General features: G+C 45.1%; 3 protein-coding genes across 3 annotated transcripts; 1 reads left to right on the top strand and 2 right to left on the bottom strand.

Moving 5' to 3' along the window:
- The first annotated feature begins 525 nt into the window (after nt 1-525).
- Nucleotides 526-6,160, top strand: hspd1 (heat shock 60 protein 1). Its single transcript, XM_068746016.1, has 11 exons — nt 526-584; nt 1,892-2,067; nt 2,141-2,476; nt 2,800-2,895; nt 2,987-3,080; nt 3,480-3,648; nt 3,728-3,827; nt 3,950-4,195; nt 4,273-4,447; nt 4,837-5,015; nt 5,249-6,160. The coding sequence occupies exons 2-11, from the start codon at nt 1,894-1,896 to the stop codon at nt 5,411-5,413; spliced, it is 1,734 nt and encodes a 577-aa protein (XP_068602117.1). The 5' UTR covers nt 526-584; nt 1,892-1,893; the 3' UTR covers nt 5,414-6,160.
- Nucleotides 6,161-6,306: 146 nt separating this feature from the next.
- coq10b (coenzyme Q10B) lies at nt 6,307-13,632 on the bottom strand. The gene is made up of 5 exons (XM_068746017.1): nt 13,525-13,632; nt 10,428-10,583; nt 9,707-9,899; nt 9,128-9,229; nt 6,307-8,711 (listed from the first exon to the last, which is right to left on the bottom strand). Exons 1-5 carry the CDS (start codon nt 13,620-13,622, stop codon nt 8,544-8,546), a joined length of 717 nt encoding a protein of 238 aa, XP_068602118.1. The 5' UTR covers nt 13,623-13,632; the 3' UTR covers nt 6,307-8,543.
- A 3,043-nt stretch (nt 13,633-16,675) lies between these two features.
- Nucleotides 16,676-23,473, bottom strand: LOC137902406 (protein FAM124A). The gene is made up of 3 exons (XM_068746490.1): nt 23,464-23,473; nt 22,350-23,116; nt 16,676-17,470 (listed from the first exon to the last, which is right to left on the bottom strand). The coding sequence occupies exons 1-3, from the start codon at nt 23,471-23,473 to the stop codon at nt 16,676-16,678; spliced, it is 1,572 nt and encodes a 523-aa protein (XP_068602591.1).
- Nucleotides 23,474-24,096: the final 623 nt, after the last annotated feature.

Genomic DNA, 24,096 nt, shown 5'->3' with positions numbered 1-24,096 from the left:
GAACCCGCGCATGCGCACTACCTGCCCTAAATTTGAAGCCTGTTCAAAGCCTGCTCAAAAATAAAATGCTGCCTCACTTAATGAACAAAAACAAAACACACTTTCAATTCATAAAGAATATTCAGGAATTCCGAAAGAATTTTCTTTATTTCTCTCTTATCCAGACATTCCGTGGAGGAGCAATATTGCACAATGTCAACTTTGACCTTTGCCTTATGCCACCAATGGCACACGCGAACGTTCGAGAATTATGAACCCGGGAACGAGCATTAACGTATTTTAAATGAATATTAAAAAAGATTTACAGATTAGATATACTTCACACTAATTTTCATAGATTATATAACTATAATATTCAATGGGTTAGTTATCTTTTTAACAAGTTAGTAGTTTAAGAAGGTTATTTTAAATATTTTGCTACTATTCAGGGTTCGGGGCGGTCCGGTTAATTACCCGGATGTACAGGGCCATGTGCACCCTTTTAAGTAACTTACTTGCTGCTGCCCGCAACCCCGGTCGCTGTTTCATCCCGACTTCACGTTGAGCACCTCGCAGCTGCTGCAAGAAGCGATCTAACCTTTCAAGTAAGTCTTTACAGATATCGTGCAAATATGGCGGACTCTTTTTTGACCAGTGCTGCCTGTTCATTGTAGGTTGGATTACTAGCTAATACGCAACACTTGTCGCTGAAATGCTAGCTTTAGACGCTCCGTTGCTAACACTGGAAGGTATTCATTAATGGGGGGACATTCCCGTTTATTGCGTTGATCCGGTCACGTTTGTTGCGTTCGTGTCTGATGAAATCTGATTATTGAAGTCGTCTCGTGAAGAAGCCACATTCGGCCTGAATGACGATCACGACCGGAGTTTGATCGGCATTCTTAATCGATTGACCCGTTCTTGGTCCAAGAGGCACTGGGGCTGGTCGTCGTTCATCCGGGAGGTGGTGAGGCGTTCCGCACGTGGTTTCTCAGTTTGACCTTGTGCCGCTCGACCTGCGGAAAACACGTGGTGCAGCTGGTTCGAGCAGACTTCAGGATCGTGATACTATCGAAACGTAGTTTTAATTACCGTAGTTCTAGAATTTAAGATCATTGTTTGCCAACCAAGTTATATTTTTAACGTGTGTGTAGTGAGGATAGATTCTGAAAGCATTTAATAGTTAACGAACATTAACCAAGGAAAAATATAATTTTCTGGTTCCAGCACCCAGAACATAAAAAGTTTAGTGGTCAGTCAGTATTTAGTTATTTATTTAGGCATTATATACTTTCCCTATCGGATTATTAAAGTATTCTGATTGATTAGTTTGAGAAAGTAAAGTAGGTTGTATTTATTTGACGCACTGTTTGTCTTAACAGACTCCCTAGAAGAGAGATAAATAAATCTATAATAAATGAAGATGGACATTTTAGGCCGAATCAGTGCCTTACTTCTTGACCTTTTAATATCCTAAACAGGATCTGCACAATAGACTGTTACATTCAACTGCCGTCAATAATTATTTTAAGTAACTAGTGTGTTTTTTTATCGTAAATAAAAACGTATAACTTTTTCGAGTGCAGTGGTGTGAAAACCTGTTTACCGTGTGTGTCCTCTTTGATTTGGAGAATATTAAACCGCTGACGTGAAGGGTCGGTTACTCGCTGACATGTCATACCACCGATGACCACTAGGGGCGCATTTCCCCTTTGTATGACATGTTCTGCTGGGGGGGGGGGGGGGGGTTGACTCTTGGCATCTCGTAGTCGATGGATGTATTTTGAATGTGTTGACCGTTTTCTCTTCGGCCATTACAGAAAGCGCGTCTGATTAATGTGGACTCTCAGCCCAGAGATTATTGGAACGAGCTTCTGGACATGCTCAGTCGTTCTCCCTTTGTCCTCCATAGAAATGTTTCGTCTACCAACAGTCATGGGACGGGCGCGGCCCGTGTGCAGGGCGCTGGCTCCTCACCTCACCCGAGCCTATGCTAAGGATGTTAAATTTGGCGCCGATGCCCGCGCCCTCATGCTGCAGGGAGTGGACCTGCTGACTGACGCTGTGGCCCTAACGATGGGCCCGAAGGTAGCGAGCTTTGCCATCGGCCCGCTGAGGTTTAGAGTGGACTCGTTTATCATCGGTTTATCCTTGTTTCCAGGGTCGCACTGTTATCATCGAGCAGAGCTGGGGCAGCCCGAAGGTCACCAAGGACGGCGTGACGGTGGCCAAGAGCATTGACCTGAAGGATAAGTACAAGAACATTGGGGCCAAGCTGGTGCAGGACGTGGCCAACAACACCAACGAGGAGGCCGGTGACGGCACCACGACGGCCACTGTGCTGGCCCGTGCCATCGCCAAGGAGGGCTTTGATACCATTAACAAAGGCGCTAATCCGGTGGAGATCCGCCGCGGCGTCATGATGGCGGTAGAAACCATCATTAATGAGCTGAAGAAGCTCTCCAAACCAGTCACCACCCCCGAGGAGATCGCACAGGTAAACACACAACACAACACAAAACACACTTCTGGGCACAAACGTGCATTCATGGGATGGGTGGAAATGTGTGGCAGAGATCTTGCCTGTCTGGGTCGGCGTGTTTGTGTCGTGCGTGGCGTGTTTGGGTTGTACATGGCCAAACTGTCTGGGAAAAGCATAAATCTATCCCATAAAAGAACGAGTCCAGACATGCTGCAGATGAAGTCATGCTGTCGTTTTGTTTCTATTAAAATGAGAGTAACTTTTAGAGAATCTGTTTATACCTCTGCATATTAGCAGAAATGAAGTTTGTCCTGAAATGCTGGAATGTTTTCTTCAAGGTTGCGACAATCTCAGCCAATGGTGACGCAGAGATCGGGGAGATCATCTCCAATGCCATGAAGAAGGTCGGCCGCAAGGGGGTCATTACTGTCAAGGTTGGTTTCACGTGACTGCGCCGCGCTGCTAGCGGAGAGAAGCTCCGCAGTCTGCTGGGAAGTGACGCTTTCTGCGTTCTTCACTTCTCAGGACGGGAAGACTCTGCATGATGAGCTGGAGATCATCGAAGGCATGAAGTTTGACCGCGGCTACATCTCTCCTTACTTCATCAACACCGCCAAAGGTAATCGTGCTACAGATGAGGCGGGGTACACCCTGGATGAGACACCAGCTCGTTGCAGCGCCACATGAAGGACAAACATGTCATTAGAGTTTCAGTAAAGCTCAAACAGTCGAGTTCCTTTTCATAATAATCCACCACTAAATCTAGATTCCTGGGCTCTACCTTAACCAGCATGTTTAGTTTTGTAGCGGAGCGTTAACTAGATTCTAGTTAATGATTCGGTCCCGGAAGCTGCTCTGGTTCAAGTCATCGCTAATGTAAGACTCGATGTCGCTGCAGCGTTATATGAAATGGTTTCTGTGAGCTTTGAGTAGAGCCCTTTCATGTTATAAACATGAAGCTCAGCCTAGTTTGAGCTCTGTAGAAATCTGCTTCACTCCATCTATGAAACGTCTCCAGGACAGAAATGCGAGTTCCAGGATGCCTACCTGCTGCTCAGTGAGAAGAAGATCTCCAGTGTCCAGAGCATTGTGCCGGCCCTGGAGATCGCCAACCAGCAGCGCAAGCCTTTGGTTATTGTGGCCGAAGACGTGGATGGAGAGGCTCTCAGCACCTTGGTTCTCAACAGGTACATCCGGCCCTGATCCGCCGTTAGGACTCTTATGAGTGTTTGAAGCGGGACTAAAAGCAGTGACTGATATTTTCAGGCTCAAGGTTGGGCTCCAGGTAGTAGCTGTTAAAGCCCCGGGCTTCGGAGACAACAGGAAGAACCAGCTCAGGGACATGGCCGTTGCTACTGGGGGCACCGTGAGTCCACGAACTGAATCAAGAGAGAGTTTCTGTTGTGACTTTTTATTTGTATTTTTTTATGAATGTAATCGAGCATGCTGAGCCATTTTGACGGGGTGTTGTTGGGTCCCTTCCTACAGGTGTTTGGAGACGACTCTCTGGGCCTGGCCCTGGAAGATATCCAGGCTCACGACTTCGGTAAAGTCGGCGAGGTGCAGATTACCAAAGATGACACCTTGCTACTAAAGGGGGGGGGCAGCTCGGCTGAAGTTGAGAAGCGGGCAGCGGAGATCGTTGAGCAGCTGGAAAGCACGACCAGCGACTACGAGAAGGAGAAACTCAACGAGAGGCTGGCCAAGCTGTCTGACGGCGTGGCTGTACTCAAGGTGAGTCGCCCCCCCCATGCATCGCCGCTCGTCACTGCACTCCTGCTGCAAAGCAATCATGCATGCGCACCTGTCAGGTGGGAGGAACGAGTGATGTCGAGGTGAATGAGAAGAAGGATCGTGTGACGGATGCTCTGAATGCCACCCGAGCGGCCGTGGAGGAGGGGATCGTACCAGGTGGAGGGTGTGCCTTGCTGCGCTGCATCCCCTCCCTTGATAACCTCAAGATGGCCAATTCTGACCAGAAGACTGGTTAGTAAAGCACATGTGGTGAAACGTTGTTTTACAGTAACATTAGTTTTTCTAAACTTCATGTGTTCAGGTGGCAGAAAGAAAGGGAAACGGCAAATGCAGTAAAAGCACGCGCCGCCTCAGTCACTAAATACAGGATATCTGGAACTCAGGAAAATACGTTTTCCAAGTCCCCATTAGAAGTAGGCGACCCGCATGGAGCTGCTGGGCATGCCAGGAAGTTTGATTTTAAATTATTGGACAGATAAAAGTTTATTTATTAAAGCTTGTTGATGGTACCGGTGAAATCAAATTGAACGTCCATCCTGCCGAAGTGATTGTGTGTGTGAAAAATGTGGTGTTTAAACCTGACGGTCAGAGAATCTGATTGGCTGCCTTGTTCCCAACAGGTTTGGAAATCATCAGACGGGCGCTGCGCATCCCGGCTATGACCATCGCTAAGAACGCGGGGGTGGAGGGTTCTCTCGTCGTGGAGAAGATCTTGCAGTCTCCTCCTGAGCTCGGCTACGACGCCATGCAGGGAGAGTACGTCGACATGGTGGAGAAGGGCATCATCGACCCCACCAAGGTACGGGACGCCTTCGCCAGCTCGGGCAGGTTGACGCTGCCACCTAGTGGTTAACAAGGCTGGCTGAGGATGCACACAATGGAAAGGGGAAACAAATTATTTGTTATAATTGGCACTAAAATGATACCGTTGTAAATTTGAGGAAGTGGTTAGGGTTAACCCTGGCTAGTGTCACTGGCTGGGGTCGAGGTTGGAAGCCCGGCGTGTCGTGACGTCCTCTGCTGCTCCTTCAGGTGGTGAGGACGGCCTTGTTGGACGCCGCTGGAGTCGCGTCTCTGCTCGCCACGGCCGAGGCCGTAGTCACAGAGATACCCAAGGAGGACAAGGAGATGCCAGGAGGTGGGGGCATGGGAGGTATGGGGGGCATGGGAGGAATGGGAGGTGGCATGGGTTTCTAAGTTGATCCCCCCCCCCCCGACCTTGCCATACAGACTAATGGGCAGAGTGGTGATGAGGAATAAAAGGAAAGTCCTCCAAGAAGCTCCGCCCACCTCGTCCACCAAACTGGGTCACTGGCCATGATTATGTTAATGAGCTACAAACAGCCAATGACCCCCCCCCCCATATCCAGGTTTCTAGGATGACCAGCCTCATCCTACTCATCCATTATCCTCAGAATGAGGTCCAGTAGTCACAGCATCACCTTCCTCACACCATCATCATCAGTAGATGAGCGCTGTAGTCTGAGAAGAAACCTGATAAAGCAGGACTGTGACTGTCCATGTTTGTCTTGTTGTTTTTTTTCCGTGCTGATGCGCTGTGGGTTTGGGTTCGGGTTTCGTCTGCCGGAGCTTGATCATTTTGTCTCCTGCATGTCTGCCGCTGTTCTCCGGTACATCAGGCCGATGAAGAGTGCCTCCGTTCACCAGAGGCCTGTTTGAGCCAGTGTGGAGATGAACTGTTTACTGAAATGTCTGGGAATGTTTTCATTGTTGGCGTCGGCTGATTATTGATGGGCTGCAGTTACAAACCAGTTTATCCCCACCGAGCCTAAAACGTGCAGCGCTGCTAGTCAGACTCGCCGGTGAACGGCTCTTCTCCAAGACATCATTCCTTTACAAAAATGGCAGACAGCAATGATCATGTGATGTAAGATGTAGACATGATTGATGGTAATTTTTATTTAATAAATTCATTTGTTCTGATATTTTGTTGCGTTATGTCTAAATGTCCTGATATTAATTTTACCTGATATTTAGTAACTTGAGTGCTTTCAATCCTGTTCAGTATGAAATCATTCTCATCAAGTTGATTTTAAATCCTGTCCTGTCGAGGTTCTCAGCTCATCTAGATTTTAACCGTTACAGTAAATGATTTCATCAGAACTGTTCTAGGGCTCTGAACCAAACTCACACTCAAGATGGCTGGTCTGTTCCTACCACTCACATGACCCCACCGTCCAATCAGACGGCTTCACAATCTGCTCTGCGGATCTTTGGACAACAGACCAGACATCAGCCAGATGTTTTTCTTAGAAAAAATACTTTATAAGTCATGCAGTTGGTACATCTTTCTCCATTCCATTGAAACACTTTACGAAGCTGTGGTTGTGTGGCGAACCCCTTCAACCTTCACAAATCAGCTAGAAAGTCAGCAAGTCAATTTAATTAGGAAATTATATTTATCAGAGGCCATAAAGCAGATTTATCAACATTTCACTTGCAGATCCAGATCCACACATCCAGGATGTAATTCAAATTATTGCTGCAGAACAAGTAGAAGATGACTGTAGTCGTCTCCAGGTGCTTATCCAAATCACGCTGGAGTCTGTCCCAGCTGGCTACGGGCGACAGGCAGTGTACACTCTGGAAGAGTCGCCAGTTAGTTAAGGGATAGGGGGGCAGGGACGTATCAGGAAGGAACGGATAAGTTGAATACAGTGAAAATGTGATTTTTATTTGTCACCATCCTTTTGGAAATTCAGTGTAGATAACAGCGATTACATTTATGTTAAATATTAGAAAAGGTTATCTGCACTAATAAAACGAACCGGCCCTGATTAAATGCTAAAAGGGTTTGCCACAGCTTTACCTTCTCCAATCCAACATTTACTCTTATACTTAGCAATAAATATGATAAAACTAATATGTTTCAAACAAAAGTGCTGGCAGCAGGTGAGGCGGCCCTGGTGAGGGGGGGGGGGGCGGTGACCCGACCCCTGCCTTGCTGCCAGTTTGGGCCCTTGTATTGACAGTGGGTACGCGTACACTGCTGATATTGCACACTGAGCTGTAAAAGTACGACAACTCTTCTGTTAAACATAAACAGACAGTCCCTTACAGAGAAACAAAGGGGTTCAACACCCTTCAATAGGTTACGGTACATGTACATCACACTGCAGTAACCGCTACACAACCTCCATCAAAAACAAATGTGGTCTCCATGTGTGTGTGTGTGTGCATTGGGTTAGGGTGCTTTAGCGGTGCGATGAGTTGTGTGGAGCTTTATAGAATGAATTTAGATTTTTATTTTCTGTTTTTGCATCATGTTCCAGTCACCGTCTCTCTGAATCAGCACACCGGTGGGGTTCAGAGGTTCTTCTCATCAGCACCAAGCTGTGGCTGTAGTGAATATAATACCCAACTATGAGCTGATTGATCAATCAGTCGATTTAAAGAAAATGAATCATGAATCATCGTCTGTGAAGCACAATAGCTGCGTTTACACGGACATTCATTTAATCCGATTAGAGTTCGTATTAAAATTATGCACTGTGTTCATGGACCCTAAACATATTGATCCGATTAGGACTCGCGTGTTTACGCATCACACTTTTGATGGGAATAAATTATGTTGACATGTGCAATTTTACCAAATATACCCAAAATAGTAGAAGACGTAGCGACTTCCGTTGTTAACAAAACATGGCTCCACCCACAACGTCAGCATTATTTCGTACGTTTTCCCCGTTTGCGCTGTAACTTTACTGTAATATCTCCGGCAACGCGTTTGTCTCAGATACTGAGCAGTTCTGTCTTTCACTCGCTCTGCTCCAAGTCGCTTCTGGGAATAACAGAAGCGCGTTGAAGCAGAGCGTCACACAGATACGTAGGAAGGACGGCTTTTAACGAAAAATGTTTTCACGCGCGCTGATCAGATTATCAATCAGCATAAAACACCCCTCTCGATCAGAATAATCGGAATGAGCTTGATCAGAGCAGACTATTCAGAATTTGGTTTGTACATGAAGCATTTTTATTCCGATTAAATGTGTCCATGTAAACGTAGCCAATGTGAGGATTCAGTATAACTTTCGTTGTAACAGAGGAAGCGCGACGGTAGCGCGACGGTAGCGAGACGGTAGCTAGACGGTAGCTAACAGGAACGATGGCACTCCCTGGACCGCCGCAGGCTCACCTCGATGGAAATAGACTCAGGCACGGATTGTTCTTATCATGGAAACGTTTAGCACCAGCTGAGAATGTGCTGGTGGGTCATTTCTTAAAGATGAAATACAACATTGCTGGTGGATGCTGTGAGGAAGGCACTGCAGCGTTGCGTGAGGACAGTTTCTCTGTGCTTCCCCGTCTATGTGTGGTGAACCTCCTGGAACATGAGCTCTCGAGGGATGGCCGTCTCCGCTCCGTATATCTTGGAGGCGCGGCGCTCAAATGCTGAAACCATCTGCTTCACCACCTCATCAAAGAAGACGTGAGCTAGCTGGGAGTGGAGGAGAGAACGAAACTCGAAGGAGATCTGAGGGAGAGAGGAAGGAGATAGTTACAATATGTACACACATAAACCGCACTGCAATAAAAAGTATTTGCCACTTCCTGATTTCTTCTTTTTTGCACATCTGTCACAATTAAATGTTTCAAATTGAGGAGCGTGAAAACCAACTTTCCCCAAAAAAGCATCCTGATAATGCCGAGATGTTTGGGAAATAATTTGTGGCCTGATGAGGCACAACCAGCAATTACATTGAGGGATACCTTTTCATGCAGGTGATCATTTTAAAGCTGCACTTTGTTGAACTTAAAGACTGGAAACGTTTGCGTGCAACGCAAATACTTTTCAGGGCGCTGTGTATGTCGGAGGTCTTTGTGTGTCACAGTACGAGACTGATCCAATAAGAAGCGCCGTTAAAGGCTGAACACATTGCTTACACTTACAGAAAAATCCACAGTGCAGGTTCGGGGATATCCAGGGAGGCCGGGGCTGAAACGCCACACCGTCTCCAAGTGGTTGAACAGCTTCGCCTCTGAAGAGGAAGCCTGAGCAGCAGCACAGAATGACAGCGTTGCAGGTGAAGTTCGAATCCCTTTAAAACCCAAACATCTGAGACCGACAGCATCCAGAGTGTGGAATGATCCGGTGGAGGTAAACAATACAGCCTGGATGAGACGCCAGCTCATCGTGGGGCCGCGGAAAGACAACAACCATGCACACTCAGTGCACGAGTTTAGGTGGGAGGAAGAGAACCCACTCAGACGTGGGGAGAACACACGCACTCCACGCAGAAAGGAATCTAACGCGGAAGGTTCTTGCTGTGAGGCAGCAGCGCTACCCACTGTGCCACCCTGATGTTTTTCCAATTATTGAAAATAATAGCATCTCACAGAAGAACATTGTGAAATGAAAATGACCTCAGCGTCACATCCTGACTCGAATCACGTCATTACGGTGACTCGGTAAGAACTTTAGAAGAGGAACTCAAAAATAGTCATGCAAACTTGGAGGCAGTGTCTCACCTTGACCAGGTGGGGGCGCACTGTAGTAATGAGGGAGGTGTAGTTCTCCACCACAGGAGGAAAGCCCACAGTCAGTTTGGCCTTGCAGAAGCCGGCTCTCTTGAACATAACTTCAGACTTCTTGCACCAGGGAACAAAGAGGCGGTAGTTCTCCACTCCAGACACCACGTCGTAGATCTCCTGCATGGAGAACCTGAGCAGAGCCGCAAGTACAGCAGGAAGCAGACCAGGGTCAGACCGAGGTCAGACCAAGGTCAGACCAAGGTCAGCTGCTGTGACATAACACAACAGGATCGAACAGCGTGAGATTCCTGACAGTACAGTCTGATCTGGGCCAATGAGGACTGGAGAACAAGGAGAGAGAGAGAGAGAGCGAGGTACTGAACAAAACACCCCAACAGGCCGGGCGAGAGACAGATGGAGAGTATCCCACACCACTCTTACACGAGTGCGTATTTATACAAGCAGATTAAGTGATTATGACCTCTGTGTGGAACACAGGACACTTAGTGCGTCATACAGAAATAATTATTACACACGTGAATATCTGACTCCTGCATTGTTACTGTTACTTTCTATTATTACTACCATGATATTTGAATGTACACGATGATGTTTTCTGTGAATGAGCTTTGTTTAGACCTAAAAATGTGATGAGCATGCTTCGTGGAATCTTCCTAGGCGTACGTTCCATAAGCGGTGGAAGGTAAAGCAGCCTGACCCGATGACACGTCTCTCAGAGTACTCCTTCCTCTTGGAGAAGGAGTCGGTGAAGTTGAAGAAGCCTCGGGCTGGAAACATGGTGCAGCGCCCCGGCATCGCTGCACCCAGCAGGGGAGGAACTCGAGTCATGAGGATTCCACACGATGACAGGTACCTGAGCACGGAGAAACCAGCGACGGGATGAGAGGTGAGCGTTCTGTGGAGCAGTTACTCTCTGCAACACTGCTCATCAGTAAGAGAGGAACATGCGAAGAAGACATTCACTCTGAAGGGACTCCCTGGTTATTAAATGATTTTTATAAACCCATGCAACATGGACCAGCACTGCTAAGGCAGCCCAGATTCCTCATTGTCTCATTGTCTCATTGTCCCAGGACATAAATGTATGTTTTTCTTACCCCTGATAATTAAATCATGGCAAGATAAAAATAAATATTGCCTATGTTAAACGGTAGCACATACAAGCTGAAACAATTTGCTGAAAGCTTAACCACTTCCCGTCTCCGACGTCGTTGTGGATTTTTAACACTAATTTGCAGACGGCTGTTGCTTGTTTACGTTTTAAGTCACTATAGATCCACGTCTTTTGATGGCATGCAGCTGATATAGCTCTACAAGCAAAGGTCTTCTTGTGATTTGACAGGGTAACATACTTTTGGTGTCAGAATATACGTCTTTAAATATTAACTTCGGTGACAGAGTCAGCTGTAACGTGTGCTCTTCTGGCTCAGGACCCGCCACGAGTGCAGCGGCGAGTCACAACACAGGCTTAAGAGATGACTCCTCTGTGAGCAGCACCATCTCTCAAACACCCCTATGATATTAAATCAGCGTACGGAGGTTCATGTAAAACACGTCCAGTGAATTGGGTCATTCGTTAAGACGACTCAATCGTCGTTGTGATTTCTGTTCAATCCCGGTTTGAGTTAACGGAACACAACGATCTGAAATTGTGTTTTCTTCGCTCGACTGTGGCTGAAGTTCCCTTTGCCTTTTCGTACACAGCGCTGCCTTAGCGATCAGGAGCCAATGGGACTTTGAGGCAGGTCCTTCCTGACGCTTACCGGAGGACCGTCAAACCTGGATGGGCAAACTGCCTTGTGCCACCATGCTATGAATACATGCCTAAATGCAGGCGCGCCGTGACGAGCTTTGATTTATTCATGCTCGGCCGTCATTCAGTGTCCCTTGCAGCAAATGGTTGAGAAGCTGATCGTAGCGTTCAGGACATCAACACTTAACGTGCAGTTCATCCTCGCATTGATCAGTGAAATCTATTCTGCTTGTTATGATTGGCTGCTTCAAATCCCTGATCCTTTACGGACTTCAAACTAGCAACTCCTGCATATAATACAAAGCAATATATTATATAAGGGTGCAGATGTGAAGGTTACAGTTCACACATTGGAGCCCAGAGTAGAGCACCAGAGGACAGTTTGCACATCCAGCCTCAGAAGGGCGCAGAAAGAGACCCAACCAGAACATCAATAGGCAGACAGACCGATCAATAACTGCATTCTCAAAGGTTCAAACGGGTAAACGATGACCCTCAGACCCCCTTTGATTCTCATCGTGTTCCCTATTGAAGATGGCAGTAATACCTCTGCAGGGTTTCTGAGCCGAGGCAGCGGCCGTTTGTTCTACATCACAGACGGAGCTCAGCTCTCAAACTATCTGCTCTCAAACTATCTGCTCTCAAACTATCTGCTCTCAAACTATCTGCTCTCAAACTATCTGCTCTCAAACTATCTGCTCTCAAACTATCTGCTCTCTGACAAACAGAAACGATCGTTCCCGTTGAAATGAGCGTAAAGTCGGCCGACCCGTCCTCCAGGCCCAGAAACGTCGGTTTATGGGGCTATCAAAATATAGAGAGGAACTAAAGAACCTTAAAAGTGCAGTACATTAATACTATTCTAAAACATAATAATAGTACAATTACCGTGGTTGTTGAAAGTGTGTGGCACAGATGGAGGAGGAAGACTACGGTACTCCTTTGAATACGCTTAGGCTTCTGAGCCACACTACAAGTACCGGTAGCAATTTGTACTTCATTGGGAGCCATAATGAGAGCAAAGTTAACAAAAAAGAAACACAAGAAACGAGCAGCAAGAAGGCTCCATGTTTGATCTCTCTCTGGAGGGTAGTAGTAACGAAGCAGAGTACACACCGGTACGTTCCACCTGGTGGCTGGGGTCAGTAGAACCGGTAGTAGTAGTAGTGAGGAGACCTGGTACTACTAGTATTAGTAGTGAGTAGTATCAGTAGTAGTAGTACTAGTTAGTAGTAGTAGTAGTGAGGAGACCTGGTACTACTACTAGTATTAGTAGTAGTAGTACTAGTTAGTAGTAGTAGTAGTGAGGAGACCTGGTACTACTACTAGTATTAGTAGTAGTAGTACTAGTTAGTAGTAGTAGTAGTGAGGAGACCTGGTACTACTAGTATTAGTAGTGAGTAGTATCAGCAGTAGTAGTACTAGTTAGTAGTAGTAGTAGTGAGGAGACCTGGTACTACTAGTATTAGTAGTGAGTAGTATCAGTAGTAGTAGTACTAGTTAGTAGTAGTAGTGAGGAGACCTGGTACTACTACTAGTATTAGTAGTAGTAGTACTAGTTAGTAGTAGTAGTAGTGAGGAGACCTGGTACTACTAGTATTAGTAGTGAGTAGTATCAGCAGTAGTAGTACTAGTTAGTAGTAGTAGTAGTGAGGAGACCTGGTACTACTAGTATTAGTAGTGAGTAGTATCAGCAGTAGTAGTACTAGTTAGTAGTAGTAGTAGTGAGGAGACCTGGTACTACTAGTATTAGTAGTGAGTAGTATCAGCAGTAGTAGTACTAGTTAGTAGTAGTAGTGAGGAGACCTGGTACTACTAGTATTAGTAGTGAGTAGTATCAGTAGTAGTAGTAGTACTAGTTAGTAGTAGTGGTGAGGAGACCTGGGCTCCGTCCATTAGACAGGACTACTCCAGGACGACCATCCGAGCGGAGCTGCGACCTCTTTAACCCCGATTAAGTTGAACTCTAAACACGTTCACCTCTGCGTGTCTTCCTGTTTGAGGTGTGTCCGGTTATCCGGGTTCATGAACGAGTTCTTACCTCACGCTGCTCCTGGTGTGTATTTCCCGGCTGGCCGTTGAAGGAGACGGCCTGAAGCACTCAGCGACCCTTCGGAGACTCCGACTGCCCCGCGCCATTGCCCCTTCTTCTATCGACAGACTCCTTCTCTGGGTTTCTCCTGCCCAGTTGACGTCTTCGGAGTCCACAGGTTTGGCCCGCCCCTGACGTCACGCACCAGTGGGAGTCAGCCTCGCATTGGATGACCCAGATCTATCGAGAGATTTCATTGGTCAGCCTTGTAGTTCGTCAGTCAAAACCCGTGACGTCATTGTCCTGGGCGTGGCTGAACGCTGGAATGTCACGAGATGCTGGCTGAGGTTTCAGAGTCACTTCGTGCTGCGTTTGAAGGTTAATGACGCTTAAACGTTCATAGTGTGGCTATGAAGTCAAACACTGCCCTCCATATCACCAGCTACTACTGGTTGAACGAAAAGACCTGCTTTATTGATTAAAGTTTGAGATACTTGGAGTGTTCATGTGAGAGAAGCAAAGTGACCAACAAAAAGTATTTTTAAATGGTCCCTCTCAAATGGACATATCAAGTTAAGGACTGTGAAAATAGCTGTAATAAATGTGCAATGTTTGACCTTTCTCTCACAATAAATAAATAGTTAGCTTTATGCTTACAGCAGGAGCCCTGAAATAAGTATTTAAGGCCTAATAAACACGACAAATCAAGAAATGGGTCGAGTTACTTGTGCTTGAATTAAGTGTGTCCAATATTTGTACAGTACACTGTACAAAGTCTTGTGCTCGCTCTCCCTGTTTGTCCCTCTTTCTGTCTCTGTCTGCAGGTCCTTCTTGTCTGTGGTGCTGCAGAACCTGGACCTGTGTCCCTCAACACTGATGCCCAAATCACTAGCATTAGCATTTATAGCTTCATACAGTTTATTTATGTCTGCTCCTGCTCTGTCTCCTATTCATCTCCTTGTTTGTGACTCTCCTCCTAACTCTCTCTCTCTCTCTCTCTCTCAACCCAGCCGGTCAAACAGATGGCCGTCCACCATGAGTCTTAGGTTCTGTCCAAGGTTTCTGCCTGTTAAAGGGAAGTTTTTCTTTGCCTCCGTTGCCAAAGTTCTTGCTCTTGTGGGTCAAGTTGGGTTCTGTCTTTCCCTGCAAATCCTGTAAAGTGCCTTGAGATAACTTTCTGTTGTGATCTGGTGCTATACAAATAAAACTGAATTGAATTTATTTATTTTTTCAATTTTGAAGATCTTACCACAAGAAAAACATTAAAATTGTCCGTGATGTTCAAGTGGACTCATTTTATATGTTAAAAATACACTATTGACCTACTGCTACTATTGGAAGCAAAATTATCCAACCTCTTTAGCCTTATTGCAAACTAATATTTACCAGCAAATCAAACAAGAACTTTATTTCACATTCTACATACATTTGTAATGATTACAGGAAAAGTCACTCTCGTAGCTCAGAAGCATCTACCCAGTAGTTCTGGGATGCTGTTCTGTGGAGCCATGAAACCAAACTGGACCTTCTGGACGAGTGGTATGTCTGGAGGAGGAATGAAGTTGACACTGGGAAAAGCCCCCTGCCTCCAGTGAAACTTGGCAGGGGGCTCCTTTGCATCTTCAGACACAGGAAACCTGCAGTGTGTAAAGGTTCAGATGGATTTCATTAAGGATGAGGAAATCCTGGAAGAAAATGTTTCCTTTTGTGAGAAAGAGGATGTTGCAAGTCTGTAAGGGCATCGATCCACATAGACCTCAAGGTTTGGTTCCAGAAGAAGTCCTGAATCATTCTAGAGGATCATTCTATAAGAATTCCATAGAAAACATTTCAAGAATGTGGTTACAGCACATATCCAAGAATATGATGCAACTGGAGGAGTGAGTCAGGAGGAGGAATGGGCTAAGATTCCTCAGGAACACTGCCAGAAGCTGGTGTGCAGGTTGTAGCATGTAAAGCATCGCAATGAAGACCTAAGGATTCCTGTCATTAAGGGTTGAATCACGTAGAGACTGCAGTTGTCAGTAAAATCAGACTGTTTTGTACTGAGCGATTTAAAGTGCTCCTAATTTATTTGGTTCTTCAGTTAGCTGATAATTTGTGTATATGCAAATACACCAAATATATAATGGATCTTAAATGATTTTACTTCAAAGTGTACACGTATGAATCATTTCCTGTCAAATTAGTCACACTGAACCCAAAATCTTCTCTATATATCCGAATTATTAAAATGATGTAGAATGGTATAAACTCCAGTCTCATTTGTGTCATTATTGAATTTTATCAAACAGTCTGCAAAAATGGAGAGGTGGACTGAATTCCTAAGCAGCAGTATGCCCGTCTTTTTTGAGTTAAACCACACACACACACACGGCGCCCGAGTCATCCTCAGGATGTCCGCAGATATTTCACTGACAACACAGAACAGATGCTTTCCCATGATCAGCTGGCTAACTAGTCTTGAGCACAAAAGCAACCAACCTCTGCAGACACTGAGAGTAATAGAAAGCCAGTATATTACTCTGCTGTTTTCCAGTAGTGTTGGTGACATCATAAAGAATCAAAGGCATCAGCCATTACCATGGAAACAGACTGCGTTTTGAAAAAAAATCTTCCGGAAGTCATATTGAAGTAAATTGATTTTTTTTCTTCTTCTGCTAATACCGTGTCTCATCGACAAGAATATGGATGAGAGAGATATGGAGAGGCAAGAATCCAAGCTGCTTGAAGTCCAGTGTGAAATGTTCTAAGAGTCTGAGATGGAAAAAAATGTAATGTAAATGTAACAGAAGTGGAGACACCCTGTTGAATGAGGTAAGAGTCTCATGTTGTTCCAAGTGGTAGCGTTTAGCACAGCAGTAATGGAGAAACACATTTATTGGTTAGTGTTGTTTTTACACAGTGATGTGATTAGTTCTTTCAAGGTGTAATTTCATTTGCTAATGTCTATAACCTGATATTTTCAAAGTTTGAATCTACATATGAAAAAAAAAACAGCATCACATAAAGACTAAAAGGTCAATAGTTTGTCTCAAGCGCTCCAATAGGTGTCCTCGTCATTTAAGTCTTACTGTCCAACACCAGGGGACAGAATAGAGCTGTGTTGCGTCTCGGCCCTGGAGTCTCTTACCACATTGTCCTCTCAGTTAACAATGGATCAAATGTAGAATTCTTCTTCATCCATATTGTCCGTCTCTTCAACCGGCATACTACCAATGCTGCAGCTGTCAGACTGGTTTATGGAGACATCACTCAGGGATGGAGCATCGCTTGTGTTAGCACTAGTGCTTTGCTTATGTAACCCCAACACGGTGGAGGGAGTGTTGGTAGAGAAGCTGTCTGCAGTCCGGCCCAGGGTGGCTGACTTGTAGGACTTCTCTGGGATGCCAGGGGAGGGGGAAGGTCTGATGTCTTGTGGTGGTGCTGATGATGGCCGAGAACATTTTGGAAGGATTGATTTGATGTATGCAGAAACCACTGTAAGGTCTATACTGCTGCCTGGATCTACTTTGTCCCCGGTGTCCACATTGGTCTCCTCTGCCCCAATCAGAGCGTCCACATTGAGTCGGAAGGGTGGGATGAGGGACGAGCTCCGGTGGAGGGAATGGCTCCTGTGATGGGGGATGGGAGAGGGGCCAGGAGAGGAGCAGGTGGAGTGAGAGCTGGCCGAGCCCAGGTTCGGTAGCGAGTAGAGAGACTTGGACCACTTGCCCCTCCAGCTGTCTGGATGGTACTGGCCTGCCCACTGCTCATTCTCATCTGGCTCTTCACAGACCAGAGGGTGGGAGCTGCTGGGTGTCCGGTAGACTCTGAGGGACGCCGTCCGACAGTGGTGCCGATGGTTCCTGTGAGACGCAGCACTTCGAGTGAAGGTGGACGGAGCTGAGGATTTCTCAGGGATTCTGGAAATGTGGCAGGAATCTTGTTGGTTATGGAAGTGTGAACCTTGGACCTTAAGAGGATGGAAAATAAATCGAATCAGTAATCATTAAATACTGTGTGTGTGTGTGTACTCTTTTGCTCACATTTACACTTATTGGTTTATTAGCATACTCGACCACTGTTTGATGCAACCAGAATCCAGATCTACTATGATCTAGACCAGGGGTCCCCAACAACCGGGCTGCGGCCCGGTACCGGTCCGTGAGGCATTTGTTACCAGGCCGCAAAGAAAGAACAACTAATGTATACAATTTCTGTTGTATCGATTATTAGCGTCTAAAAGGTGTTTTATTTTGAAAAACAACGGATTTTCTCCAACGTAACAATCGCCTCGTGACACGTTGCTAAAAAAACCCAGCCGTGAACTCCTGAAAATTAATAAAAAGAAACAAAAGTCTTTGGAGAGCTTCTTTGCTATGAAAAAAGTCCAACTGAGGAGGAAGAAGAGGAGGAAGAGGAGGTGATGACCTCCAAGAAGAGAAACCAGGATTAAGACTTAAAACACAGTTTATCAACAGTTGATTAGCTTCGTTAACGAGCAATGAAGGGTTCAAAACAACCCTGGATTAAAAAACAAGAATGTGAAATTTATGAAACAAAAAACCATGAAGGACAGAAGAAACTAGAAAGACAGTCAGAGATTGCAGACCCTCGCCTCCAATAGACTATTCGATCTTGTGAGACAGTAAACAGGGCTTCCAGATCAGAGGAGCCAAACCTGCTCTAGCTTGCTGCTCCGGAACGTACTACAAGACTCCTTCTGGACTCTTTTTCCCATCATGCCATTCGTGTCCCGATTCCAGATGTAAAAATAATTCTAGAATCTGGATCCAGATCCGGATCAACGTCATTCTCGGGGAGGACCGAGCCACAGACAGAACCTTGCTTGTGTAAAATTTTCAAGTTGATTGGGTTACTAGTTTTTGACTTATGCGCTCGGACAGACAAACAAACGCACCCAATTGCAATACCCTTGCCTCCTCTTCGGCGAGGGTAATTATTGGGACCACAATTTATGGTGAGTAGATATTGTGTAACTATGAAATATTTATTTAATAGTTATTGCAAGTGCATAATATAAAGTTTATTGGTAAGATTATATTCCTCTTTTTAAATTTAATTATACACCCCCCCGGTCCGCGAAAATATTTCACAGCATGAAACCGGTCCGTGGCAGGAAAAAGGTTGGGGACCGATGATCTAGACAACTGTCTCTTTGGTTACACCTCTGCTTTGCTGCTGTACCTTGTCATAATGATTTTTCTAAGATAAGGCTTACAATCTTAAATTATAAGGACTACAGAGAGGTGAAAATGTGTGTCGGCCATCTATCGCAGTTCTGTCTCATTTAAAGAACATCTGTCTTTGCGTGTAGCAGCTATGCATAGATTTTACTTAAAATAGCAGTTATGTCTTGTTTGGAATGGGAGCACAGCAACTCTACCATTTTGTTTTACACCCTGTGGAGGTTGTTAAATATGAGGGTACAAGAGTTACAAAGAAAGGAGGTCAACATTCAGGACTATTAACGTCTCCCTTTCACGCAATCAAGGACGCCTCACGTAACGTACAGGCAGCAGATCGAAGGAGGAAGGGGTACAAGGTCACCCTGGGGCTTCTAACAGCCTCCCCATGCTCCTTGTTCTCACCCCAGCCAGTGAAGCAGCCAGAGAATTCATTAGCATCCAGACGAGGCCCCATAGGCATCGCACCTCTATTTACAGACCACTCAAAATACAGAAAGTACTACACAGTATCTCTGCAGTCTGATCACTATCTACAAAGTACATAGTCTGGAAAAGTAAAGAATAGAACACGAATTACAACACGAATGTGGAAATATTCTTCCAACGTTCAGCAGGATTCATTCCATCATCATGTTGGTTTAATTTCTCAACATGTTTGTCTTCTCTTAGAATTAAAAAAAACCCTCCTCCTCTCAATTTGGAAAAATGCCTCATGTTTCTGGTCTCATGACTTCTCTGTCAACTGGCTTCCCAAACGGACAATACCAGCAGAAACAATAACTTTCCACACAGCAGCCTCCAGACAATTATTTCAAAGATCACAGGAAAAGAGGGGAGTTTGTAGATTTCCATATGTTCTGTGTCAACAAGAGTAAATATCATTAGCAAATGTTTCCTGGGAACTCGAGCTGAACGGCAATTCACTACGTACATGAGTCTGCATTTGTAACATTAATCAATTGTTGCTGCTGATCATGATTGATACAATCTAAATATTTATTCTGTGTGTACAACCTTCAGATTTACAATCCTCAAATCACCATGGTAGGAATATTCGAGTTGTGGCGTAGTAGAGTACCGTAGTACTGGAAATAAAGCAGGCTGCAGTAAAAGCTGCAGTTGTGGTAATAGTAGTACAGTACTGCTGTAGTACTACACTGGAAGGATGTGGCCTCTGAATAGAAGCACAGCTAAACAGTGTGTGTACCGATGCACTCGGCTCTGTGAGGCTGGAGCCTCAGCTAAACGCTGAGGTGGCACGTTCACAGCATCAGTCTATCGTGTAATGGCGAGTTAGCATGCTCTGGTGTGAAAGGCACGTTACGCTCTCCTTCCTTTTGTTTCTCTTCTCTTGTCACCTTCTTTTGTCAGGAAGCCGTTGTACCCCCCACCACAGGAAACAAAGTGTCACAGGGAGGGGCTACGTAATCACTGGCAGTGGTTTGTTTTTTTGTCTGTTTGATAGCAACATAACTCAAAATGTTACAAACAGATCTTGATGAAAATTTCAGGATATTTTGGGAATGTTACCGAGGACAGTTGACTAAATTTTGGTGGTAATCCAGAAGATATCCTGAATTATGGATTACTTTTAATTTGTAGTTAACATTGCAGTCAATGGAGCTTCAAAATTTGTTCTTCAATATCTCGGTTGATTATTGACTGATGTTTATGAAGTTTGAGACATTTATGTAGGGTGGGGATCTCTATCTCACCACTGAATTTCATCTGGTTCTGATCCAGAATGATGTCAGGAAAAAATACTACATTTTAACATTGAAAAGCCATTAGAATTCAAAATCAGTTACAAATTCACATCAACTCTGATTCACTTTTACTTTTCATGGTTGGTGTATAAAGATACCAAGAACAATTTAGAACCTTTTGATGATGATTCAGGTCACCATCTGGACGTGTAAATCCAATAACGAGGGGAATGAGCTGCTCGGCGGAGGTCTGCGCTCTCTGAGTGGTTTTCTAGTTTAGAATGTAACTAGATGGATTAGCTAACGGCTTCCCTCTGTGCTGTTCCAATCCCAGTAATGGACTGCTGCTAATCAGCTTGAATGATCAAGACTACTTATCTGCCACTGACTGGACACACATCTCCCTGAAACTAATACCTGGCCAACAAGGACCATAGTGTGTGTTTGTGTGTGTGTTTGTAGATGAGTGAGTGTGTGTATGTGATCATTCAGAAGCATGCAGGCATTTCACAGTGTGTAAATCTTGATTTGCCTTGCAACTTAGCGACTAAGGTGGCCGGACCATCAGCTTTCTAGAACTTATTGTGCATATAAAAACATTTTAATTTGAAAAATAAACAGTCACTTGTTCCTTGGTCTATAGCAGTGATCCCCAACCATCGGGCCACGGCCCGGTACCAGTCCATGAGGCATTTGTTACCGGGCCGCACAGAAAGAATAACTAATGCATACAATTTCCGTTGTATTGATTATTAGCGTCTAAAAGGTGTTTTATTTTGAAAAACGACTGGATGTTCACCAACGTAATATTTGCCTGTGAATTTTCATGCTTTACCTGATACGTTACTAAAAACAGCCGTAAACTAGCAACAATTAAATTAAAAAACAAACGTCTTTGTAGAGCTTCTTTGCTAGTGGGAAAGTCCAACTGAGGAGGAAGGAGAGGAGGAATAAAAGAAAACTTATTTTAACCGACAAACCAGGAGTCAGACTTAAAACTCGGGTTTACCTACAGCTGACTGGCTTCATCAAAACTGCTTCGGCACATAGAGACCAGAACGCCGGAATAAAACACAAGAATGTGGAATTTATGAAACAAAAAACCATGAAGGCCAGAAGTAATTATTGGGACCACAATTTATGGTGAGTAGATATTGGTGTAATACTTGTTTAATAGTTATTGAAAGTGCATAATATAAAGTTTATTGGTAAGATCATATTCCTCTTTTTTTATTTAATTACACCCCCCCCCCCCCCCCGGTCTGCGAAAAAATTGCCTGGCATGAAACCGGTCTGTGGCAGTAAAATTACAATTAAATTGATTTTGTGATATTTTGAGGTAATCAGTATAAGATGGTAACATACTTAACCAGTTAATATTTTATAAAACAGTTTTAAATACTGCAAATGTCTCTCCCATCCATCCATCCACAGCCGCTTTATCCACCTTGTAGGTCACAGGGGTTGGAGCCCATCCCAGCTGAGAGGCGGGGTACACCCTGGACATGTCGCGAGCACATTGCGGGGCCACACAGACAGTGAACCACTTACAAACACACTCACACCTACGGATACAAACTCCACACAGAACGGACTCGAATCCGGAACGTTCTTGCTGCAATTTTACATAAACACAAATCATAGACTCAGCGAGCTCCCTGGTAGTCTAGTGGTTGGGGTTCGGCACTCTCACCGCTGCGGCCAGGGTTCGATTCCAGGTTAGGGAATTCTGTTCCATTCAGTCAATGGAAACAAGGCTGCAAGTGCTATTTTGAAATGCTCCTCTTAGACAGCGTCTGTTTGACTGTACTGCTCTAACATTCTATCTAATAAATATATTACACATAGTTCAGTATTTACAGTCCACCATTGTATGAAGTGAATCTTAAAAACGGAGTAAAAATAAACCATCCATTCATGAATCCAAACCTCTCACCTGTAGCAAGACCTTGTTTCCGTCGTAGTCCTCTGTCTGCCAGCGGATCTCACTGATTGGGCTGCAGGGGTGGGGCAGCAGAGGCACCAGTGCCCCGACATCTCGCACTCGCACCTCTATCACAGCCGACGCCAGCGCCACTGGACTCTGACCTCGCGGAAGCCTCTTAAATGACAACTGGATCTCCATATCCGGGTTGGAATATACCACAAAAAAGCAAAAGTCTTCCTTCTTCTGTGCCACTCTCCGTTGAAGCAACAGCCTGTAAAGTCGAACCATGTCGGCATAATGCTCAGATCGGCAATAAACAGTAAATCGCACAATTTCTTTCCCATAATGGACCTGACGCACGGCCCAGAGTGGCGTGCCAGGAGACAGAGTGAAAAAGTCTTGACTGCATGGTGTCAGCGGGAGCATCCGCCGGCCGTTGCTGACCTTTTCGGTGTGATGATATTGCCAAGGCGGTCTCTGCAGAGCGTGATGCAGCATCAGTATGTGATCCTCACCACCAAACGCCTCTTGAAGGAATAGAATGACCGCCATGGCCGGCTGGCCGGTTGCACCTAGGCTGCTGTTTAGATGGGGCTTTGGCCGGGGCCGCTGGGAGACGGAACCACGCTCTGAGACTCTGAAGAGCTGCAGTTCTGGGTGAACCCATGCCAGCGCAGCATCAGCGGCATGCTGCAGGAATTTGCCTTGGCCAGGGTCGGCGATGAGGTGGATGCAGACGAGGAAGGGATCCTGAGGCCCCCCCATGGATAACTCACCTCCACATACAAGTCAAGATAAGAAAGGGTGAAAATGGCAAGAGAAGAAGTGGGATGAGAAGGGCATGGGGAAAAACAGATCAAATTATTATCAGCATGACGACATTGATAAAGCCAAACTAGACTTGTTATTACCGTTTACTTGATTTCTTTCTGTAATATCTTTCTGTATAATGAAACCTACAACTAGAAAAGCACTCGGAGAGCACAGACCTCCACCGAGCACCTCAGTCTCCCCATATTGTGATGAATTAGACCAAACAGGACGGCCCTACATTTATTTTATCTATATTTTTAGATTCCTTAACCTTAACAAGAGTGCAAAGCCTTCCAAAGGCAAAACTAACCATGCCTCATTATTAGTTTAGAAGTTATTCACAACAAGCACACTTTCAGTAATGGCGGATTCATCTGGATCTGGAGCTTTTGAAGCTTTTTCCGTAATCCTGCTAAACGCAACGTGTACCCCCAATTTTAGGAAGAAATCGCGACATTATCTGCAATCCGGATCCGATCCAGATGAAATTTGGTGGTAAGATAGAGATCCACACCCTACATGACTGTGTCAAATTCTATAAACATCAGGCAATAATCAACCAAGATATTGAGAAACAAACTTTGAAGCTCCATTGACTGCAATGTTACCGAAAATTTCAAACTGATCCAGAATCCAGGATCTCTTGTGGATCATCACCAAAGTTTGATCAACTGTTGCTGGTAAGATTCCCAACATTTCCTGAAAATGTCATTAAGATCTGTCCAGAACCTTTAGAGTTATCTTGCTAAAAGACAAACAAAATAAACAGGCAGACAGACAAGCCAACGCAGACGAAAACATAACCTCCTCGGGGGAGGCAATAATTAGCTAAAGATACAGATCTCCAGTGAAAGCAGAAGGCCGCCCACCTGGAGTCAGGATCTCCTCAAATGTTATGCCTATCCAAATCTGCCCCTCCCCCCCAATGTTGCCCAGTACATTG

This window comes from Brachionichthys hirsutus, chromosome 12, assembly GCF_040956055.1.
Source record: "Brachionichthys hirsutus isolate HB-005 chromosome 12, CSIRO-AGI_Bhir_v1, whole genome shotgun sequence".
Lineage (NCBI taxonomy): Eukaryota > Metazoa > Chordata > Actinopteri > Lophiiformes > Brachionichthyidae > Brachionichthys > Brachionichthys hirsutus.
Note: the sequence above shows the minus strand (reverse complement) of the source record. Positions and strands in the feature narration are given on the sequence as shown.

Coding starts and splice junctions, on each gene's coding strand:
- hspd1 (XM_068746016.1), top strand. CDS start 1,894: ATGTTTCGTCTACCAACAGTCATGGGACGGGCGCGGCCCGTGTGCAGG. Junction 2,477..2,799: donor CCCCCGAGGAGATCGCACAG/GTAAACACACAA, acceptor GTTTTCTTCAAG/GTTGCGACAATCTCAGCCAA. Junction 2,896..2,986: donor AGGGGGTCATTACTGTCAAG/GTTGGTTTCACG, acceptor TTCACTTCTCAG/GACGGGAAGACTCTGCATGA.
- coq10b (XM_068746017.1), bottom strand. CDS start 13,622: ATGGCGCGGGGCAGTCGGAGTCTCCGAAGGGTCGCTGAGTGCTTCAGG. Junction 9,230..9,706: donor TGCGCCCCCACCTGGTCAAG/GTGAGACACTGC, acceptor GCTGCTGCTCAG/GCTTCCTCTTCAGAGGCGAA. Junction 8,712..9,127: donor CCTGCACTGTGGATTTTTCT/GTAAGTGTAAGC, acceptor TCTCTCCCTCAG/ATCTCCTTCGAGTTTCGTTC.
- LOC137902406 (XM_068746490.1), bottom strand. Junction 17,471..22,349: donor GAAACAAGGTCTTGCTACAG/GTGAGAGGTTTG, acceptor CATCCTCTTAAG/GTCCAAGGTTCACACTTCCA.